At 50.6% G+C, this 8020-nt stretch overlaps 1 protein-coding gene across 1 annotated transcript in view; it reads right to left on the bottom strand.

Moving 5' to 3' along the window:
* Positions 1-769: 769 nt before the first annotated feature.
* Positions 770-8020, bottom strand: part of RTN4RL1 (reticulon 4 receptor like 1) — a 30113-nt gene continuing 22862 nt past the window's right edge. Inside the window, exon 2 of the mRNA XM_017832640.1 lies at positions 770-3917. Within this exon, the coding sequence (XP_017688129.1) occupies positions 2554-3917 (1364 nt within the window). The 3' untranslated portion in view covers positions 770-2553. The remainder of the gene's footprint in view (positions 3918-8020) is intronic.

The raw sequence follows: 8020 nt of genomic DNA, 5'->3' as shown, positions 1-8020 counted from the left end.
TTTCACTCCTATATTACAGGAGTTACACGCAGACTTAAAAAAAAATTAATAAAGTGCTTCTCTTCTTCATTCTCCCACTGAGAGCTTTGATTTCCAGAGTATGAAACGAAATAACCAACATAACAACATTCTCCACTTCTAAGGGACAGTGCCAGACTCATTCAGTTGCTATTGGTTATAGAGAGTAGGACATGAGGGAGCTATTTCAGATCACGGATTATTTGTTCTGGCTGCATTGGACATCCCTTTAGTGGAGCTTTAGAGCCCTGTAGACAGAAAAGTTTGAGTAGGAGCTGGAAGGCAGAGGGCTTGATGAAGTAACCTCTTCCTTTCTCCTCCCAGAATTAGTCTTGCTATTCCCCAAGAAGGTTGTTTAAAAGAGAAGCATCCAAGCCTCTGCCCTTCCTCACTTGTAAGATGGACAGAAGAGGTCATGCCCTTCCAGCTTCCCCCTCCCACCATCCAACTGCTTGTAACCATAAGTGCATTGGGGAAGTTTCTTCCTTTTTTTTTTTTTTTTTCCATCAGGAGTTTCCCGTTTCATTTCCAGATACCTCCAAGGGATCTGACACTGTGTAAATACCCTCAATACCCTCTCCCCTTCCCCAAAGCAGTTAGGAGAGCGGATTTCCCAAGATGGCCCATTCTTCCTGAAGCTAGTGGTGTGTCTGATGGAAAACACAAGCCGCTTCCTTTGGGATTTCCAGCCCCACACGTGAGGTATGGGCTCAAAACATGCTGGGATACGGTTAGGAAATGAACAGCAGTCTTTTCTTGTCCAAGATCACTTTTATTTCCCTTGTTTCATTAACTTCAGTGTCTGTTTGGTCTCACACATCCACGCTGACAGGGAATTCACACCAACTGCAGAATTTGGGCAGCACCTCTCCGAGCCCATGGGCTGCCATCGGTGAAGCTGCCAGCTCTGCTGTGCCCCTGACCAGTAAACGCATCCCTCCACCACGGGGTGTAATTTGGGACGAGGGGAACAGGCAGACCTGCTCCCTCTTCCTCCAGCTGGAAGGGGCCACAACCCCCTTCATATGGCTCTCTTGGACCATTGATATCCCTCTCCTACCACGGACCAGAAGCCCTGGGCTCTGCGCTTCTCACCGGTCCTCTATGAGCTGTAGTTTCCCCCTTCTCTGACCCTTCCCATGATACAACCTGTTCCTTTTAAGAAACAAAACCTCTCCTGACGCTGTCAGGACTGTCTCCAGCCTGGGAGCTGCTCCTTGCTGCCCCAGTGAAAACCTTAGTCCAGCTATAAAGGTCCTCACGCCACCGACATGGCTGGGAAGCCCCTCTCTGCCTCCAGCCCCAAAATAGCCCCTTTCTTCCCCGGGGCCTTGTAGCACTCTCCAGAGACAGAGCTCTATGGCTCTATTTATTTGGGCTAATTAATCTCTCTCTCTCTCTCCCCTGGTTACAAATTAGGGTGTAAGGGTGAGTTTTGGCTCTCTGGATATGGACTTTGCTGCACCACACACAACCCCCCACCCACCCCTCCCAAAGTTTAGTGCTCTGAATTGCTGAGAACATTGGTCCACTGTGGTTCCCCCGCACATACTGAGCCCGCCCGATGGCTTTCAGCATCTGTAGGCACTGCTGCCGGTTTGTTTTCTTGAGAAAAACAAAAAAAAAAATCATATACTGGTCTGCTATAAATTCAACAATACAATCCTTAGTTCTGAAGATATAGTTTCCATATAGTTTATAAACATTGTAAGACATACATATGGATAATTGAGGGGAAAGGGGAGAGCCTGTGCATTTGTTGGGGGTTTTTTTCGGATGTGTGAACATGGTTACAAAAAAACACACCTCCTGCGGGTACCTCATTTCTTTAAGTGTTGGGTTTGTTTTTTTGTTTGTTTGTTTAATTCCACCTCTAATCAGTCTTTCCTTTGGTTGTTGGCTACTCCAAGCCCAGCAGGCAAGCCCTGTTCTGCTGTAATGCCTGAGATATTCAGGGGTTTGAGATTGTCTTCTAAGAGATTCCCAGCCAACTTTGGCCTCTGGGTTTGGAGCCAAAAGGGCTAAAACACGGGAGAACCAATGTCCTTATTACATCGGTATCAGTGTCCTTGCACTCACTTTCAGAGAAACAGTGTAGGCTTAATTGGTGATGGTTTTTACAGCAATTATGTTCCTTTCAGTAATTGGAGGGGTCGTTCAGAGCGCTCTCAAATGAACAGGATTTCACAAGAGCATGGATACAGTCCATTTGTCCGTTTGCTGTCACCGACGAATTGGCTACCGTCCCTGTTATCTGCTTTTTGTAAGGTTGGCTTTTTTTTGTTGTTGTTGTAGGTGCTCGGTTAGGCTGTTTGTGACAAGGTGTGATAATGCCTTTTAATCCGCTCCCGCTGCGTTCGGCACAGTCCGCGTTGGCAGCCCGGCCGGGCACGGAGAGACCGTCAGAAGCCGAGACAGCGTTCTTCCCTTCGCCAGGCCAACGCTAGCCACGTACAAAAAAAGAAGAAGAAAAGAAACTCTGGTCCTTTGTAGATTGGTGGCAGTACAAGCTCCGCTCTGTCCGCGGCCGGGGGCTCAGCGGATGACGGCCGCCAACACCACCATAAAAACCAGGAGTGACGCCCTGAGCCCCGAGCAGCCGGCTGCCTGCTGGACCCCGCTGGGGGGGCGGATGGGCGTCCGCCGGGTACACTTACCCTTGCGCTTGGGGGACAGCGTTGGCATCACCCCAAAGCTGAATTTGTGCTGATAATCAGGCACATAGTCTGGAACCTCCTGCCCGTTTTTCCGCGGCCCCAAGGACACCGGTTTAGAGGTTCGGTTACGGCTTTTGTGGCTGGTGCAGTTCTTGCCGGGTTTGCGGTAGCCCGGCCGGGAGCCGGGGGGGCCAGCGGGCTGGCTGCTGTGCAAACTGTTCTCAGCCCCTCTCTCCTTCCCCTTCTCCTTGGAGGAGTGGTGAGGGTGGTGGGTTTTGGAGACTCCTCTGTCCGCTGTGGAGAAAGTGTGTGTTTTCATCTGATGGAGCGACTCGGACCCTGAACAGTTCCTAAAGTCTTCTGCTCTTAGCACCTTGAGGTCCTTGCCATGCATCTGCTCGGGCGACTCGCAGATGACACTGGAGCTGGAGCCTCTGAACCTGTGCAGCCATTCCCAGAGGGAACGGGCTTTGCAGTCGCAGCTCCATGGGTTCCCGTTCAGCCTAAGAAACTCCAGGGCTCCCAGGTGGGCCAGGCAGTCCCCCTGCAGCTCCGAGAGGCTGTTATTGAACAGGAAAAGGGTGGTCAATCTTCGGAGGTCGTGAAAAGCCCGCCTGTGAATCCACTGCAGCTGATTTTGATGGATGAGCAGCCGATCCAGGTTTATTAGTCCCCTGAACGTGTTCTGATGGAGGCTCCAGAGCTTGTTTCCATGGAGAAAAAGATGGCTGAGGTTAACCAAGTCAACAAAAATATCATCCTGAAGGAACTCAATGTGGTTGTCTTGCAGGTAAAGGTATTGCAGGTTGTGGAGGCCACCAAATATCCCGCTGGGGAGGGAGCTCAGCCCGCACTTGTAAAGATACAAGGCGTGGAGTTTCACCAGCCCTTGGAAAGTGTCTGCAGCTAAAGCCCTTAGGTAGCGGTTGTCCCCCAGGTCCAGCTCTTCCAGGTTGACGAACCCGTCGAAGGTGTTTGGGTCAATGAAGGTGATGTTGTTGGAGTAGATCCAGAGGGTGACCATGGAGGGGCTGAAGTGGCCCCGCAGCAGCAAGGTGATCTGGTTGTTCTGGAGAAAGATCCTCTCGCTGTCCTCGGGGATGCCCTCGGGGATGGTGACGAAGTTGTGGGCCTGGCAGCTGACAGTCATCGGGGAGGGGTAGCACACGCAGTCGGTGGGGCAGCCCAGGGCACTGGGCACCTTCAGCCCCAGCAGCACCAGCAGCAGCTCCGCAAACCCCCCTGTGCGGAGAGAGGGGAGAGCGGCGTCAGCGGGAACCGGGCACCTCCCGCCCACCCATCACTGCTGTGGAGACTATTCTGGGTGAAAAACGCCCCCAATTAACTCAGCCCTCCTCTCTGCTCATGAATTACCCACGCAGCTGTGATGAGTAGGCTCATCACCCACAGTAGTTAAAACGTGATGTATGGAGTACTCCCTGCCTCCTCGCCCTGCCTGCAACAGGCAGCTGGTTGTGCTCCCAGCCCAGAGCAGGCAGGAGAAACTTTCTCGGTGAGAATTCACACTGGCAGTGCAGGCAGCAGAGCCCCTTTCCTGCAGGCAGCAGCACCATCGGAGGAAATTTCATGGTGTGAGAGCAAACAGAGGAAATGCAAACCCTTTTATGTGTCCACCCCTCCTTATAATGCATCTCTCAGATCGCCTGCACTTACGTATTGGAGAGGAAAAGGAACAGAGATTTAGCAATTCCCAGTGAACCACCTAAAATTACACGTGGGCAGCGAATCTGCACAGCACACCCTGCTCTGCCACAGGCCCATCCCCACCATCTCCTTTGACTACAGTTGTTAGACACCACCATCCACCCTGAAACCCAAGTGATTTGCAGGAAAATATGTTGTCAGCAGTTGGTGGGAAAGGCTGAGCCGAAAACTCCGTTTGGAAGTAGGATGCTCAGACATATTTCTAAATGGATGTCCTGTGGCAAAGCATATTGCATCCTCTAATGCTACAGTATGTGCTTGTGACTGGGGCTTTCTCACAGCAGAGAAGCAGAGAGTGAGGCAGGAATCATCCCCTCCCTCTGCTCAGCTCTCAGAGCACCAGTTTCACCGCCCTGCTCCCGTCTCGCTCCCACTCCTCACACCAGGCTTGCTTTCAGGCTATTCCTTCTGTGCCGAGTGGCTTTTCAGACTCATTGCACCAGACTTGTCATTTCTCATTCAGATTTTCCTCCTAGATTTGGCTTTTTCCTCTTATACGCAAAATTTGCTCATGTCTAATGAATTCTGCCTCTGGACTTTACGGGGAAAAGGAGTAATAGCAGAGCAGCGCACAGCTGCTGGTGCCATCCTGCCCACGAGTTCTACTCAGCTTGTAATAATCTGAAAAACGAGAGTGGAAGTGGAGTTCATCTCTAATTACTCAACGTCGTTATCACCAGCTAGTCCAAGATCCTGGACCCCTTGGGCTTTTACAGTCCCTCTCTTCAGTGCCTGCAGCCGAATACAAGTGGGAGGCACAAAAACCTTACTGTTTTCTTATTAATTCTGTTTGAAATATAACTCCATGGTTGCTGTTGCCTTTTGCCTGGTATGGAGATCTATTACCGTTTAGTTAACAGCAGGTGACCCGTCCATCTGGACCCATCCTTTCAAGGCAAAGTTGTCACATATTTTAGATAAACTGGGTTATTCAGACTCTCCATAAATCACCAGTAAGAGGCAGTCAGGAAAAAAAATAGCATTGCTGCCCAAAGCACTGGACCAAGCCTTGGCTGTGATGGCAATGGGGAGGACAACTTCCAGGCGCTGCCCTTCAGGAACAAAGCATCGGCTACCAAGAGGGATGTCTCATCCCTGCACCACTGCCAAAAAGGGGGTGATGAGTCGGGAACGCTTAATTCGCGACAACTCCTACGGCTGTGTAGGAAAAGGAATGTTCTCCAAGTCACCGCCGTAGCATTTTGGCTTTGCTGTCGTGCCTTTGCGATGAGCGAGGGGCTGTGCTGGTGGGAGCATCGTGCCAGCACTGACTACCCATCACTCCCTGCCAAAACGGGAGCCCTCGCTGCAGCTCACCGTGCAAGCGCCGCCTGGGAAACAGTGGTATCCTGAGGATATTGTGATTATCCGAGTGCCAGATAACGATGGAAAAGATAAAACTATGTTTGCAGATATATTCTGCTGGGTGTTTTTTGCCCGGGGATGTGCTTCGCCAAGGTGGGACGGCTTCACGTTCCCCGTCTTTACCTTGGTGACACTGGAGTTTGAATCCTTCTGTAGGTCTTATGTTTATTAGTAAAATCCTGCCAGGCACAAGTGCTGCGACGATCTCCCACATGCAGAGTCTGTTATTGCAAATACCAAATCACAAGGGTCTGAATCAATAAACCATCTCCCAGCTATACGCAGCAGGTTGGAAGATTACATATTGCTTCCAAACAACAGTTTTATGCGCTCTTCCATGACACGACAGTTGCCAGGCTAACGGGATTACTGACGAGAGGTGGAGCCGGGCAGGGATCTGGGAGCATAGACGATTTCACGTATGGGGATGGTGATGACAGGCGGCTGTTAGCAGCGCGCGGCAATGGACGAAGGCAGCCTGGGTCTCCCTGGAGCATGGCCAAGGTAGAGGCTTCTGCCGAGAGGGAACGCAGCGTTTAACAGCTCGCTGCCTGCAGGGATAACTCCAGAGGTAAAGGTCAGAGGGAACTGAGTCCATCTCTTTATTTAACAGGCATCTGCGAGTTAATGGCTGGAGGTCCTATGGAGAGGGAGATGTGACTCCTGCAGCCATGGATGGCGGTGGGGATAGCCTGGGTTGTTGCTGGTTGTCAGCTTCCCAAGAGTATGATGGTAGGGAGAAAAGGCAGGGATGTGTTTCTACTTATGTGCTGCAACTCATGAGGAAGGAGAATGGGGAAACGGAAGGTTGGATGCTTAGGAAAAAAGGGTGAACAGGGGAGCAGGACTTGGAGAGAGAGTAAGTTTAGATTAGATATAACAAAGGAATTCTTCCTTATGAGGGTGGTGAGGCCCTGGCACAGGTTGCTCAGAGAAACTGTGACTGCCCCATGCCTGAAAGTGTTCAAGGTCAGGTTAAACAAGGCTCAGGGCAACTTGGTCTAGTGGAAGGTGTCCCTGCCCATGGGAGGGAAGATGGAACCAGATGGTCTTTAAAGTTCCTTCCAACCCAAACCATTCTGTGATTCTGTGAAGGTCTGGACTCCCCAGTGGATGCAAACAAGGCACATGATCTCACTGAGGATGCTTTCCCTCCAAGCCTGTAAAACCTGCTGATTGTCTAGAGCTGTGAGAAGCTGCTCCTGAGATGCCCTGGTGTTGGTCACAGTTTAGATATGGGAATGAGACCCCCGAGAAGCAAAGAGGTTGTGGTCATGGAGCCATGAAGCTCCTGAAGCTGGTAACACCAGTGTTGCAATATCCAGCAGCCTAGTCCCACCAGGACAAGACAGCCAGGAGCACTTTGATCTCACTGGGCTTCCCAGGCAGCAAAGCAAGATGGGAACTTCCTAAGAGGTCCCAGCCCAGCTCTCCTGATAGTCTGACCCTGTCTAACTTGTTGAACTTGTTATTCCTGATTCAGCCTTTTCAACTTCATCTTGTAAAGGTTGTGAGGCAGATGGAGGGTCACCAGCCTATGTGTCAGAGCTCACCAGGGAGGGAGAGCTTCAAAAGCAGCACAGAAAAATCCTACAGAAACCTGCTGGTGAAGTGAGTAAAACCAAATCCCCGCTGACATGGATAAAACCAGCAAAGGGGTGTTTATCTCCTGCCTTTCTCCCACTAACACGCTGTGTCACCCCGGCTTCTGCTCGCCGTGTCCTTCTGCCGCCTCCTGCTTCTGACTGAGGTTTCAGTGATTGGAATGAATTCGTCCGACTGTCCAAACCATTTCCCATGTAGCACCCCTCTAATTGAGCATTAATTAGGCATCAGTTAATGAATGCTTGAAATAATTCATCTTTGGATGCGTCCAGTTTGCAGTCTTACTTTTAACAGCATTAGACTCATTATTAGATTAACATCGTTATAAATGTTCTCCATTACCTGCTTGTTTCCATTGTCTTAGCCTTATTACCGAGAGTGAAAATCACTCCTCCCGCATGCATTATTGATGAGTAAGGACTTTCTATATGTAGCACGGGATTAATTGTTATACAGTGTAATGCATTTAGCGTGAAGCCTCGATTTGTGCAGGAGCTGAAAGCAGCCAGAAGAATGCAGACGCCCGGAGCCGGCATGCTCGGCCAGACACTGCACATCTCTCTCCAGCCCAGACCAGGTTCCTCCCGGGCCGGTGCCAGCACAGGAAGAAATTTGAAAAAAAAAACAACCCTTAGTTTGATACCCGGGAT

The sequence above is a fragment of the Lepidothrix coronata genome, unplaced genomic scaffold (assembly GCF_001604755.1).
Source record: "Lepidothrix coronata isolate B3197 unplaced genomic scaffold, Lepidothrix_coronata-1.0 Scaffold203, whole genome shotgun sequence".
Lineage (NCBI taxonomy): Eukaryota > Metazoa > Chordata > Aves > Passeriformes > Pipridae > Lepidothrix > Lepidothrix coronata.
The sequence above is the reverse complement of the archived record's forward strand: the minus strand, read 5'-3'. Positions and strand labels throughout refer to the sequence as shown.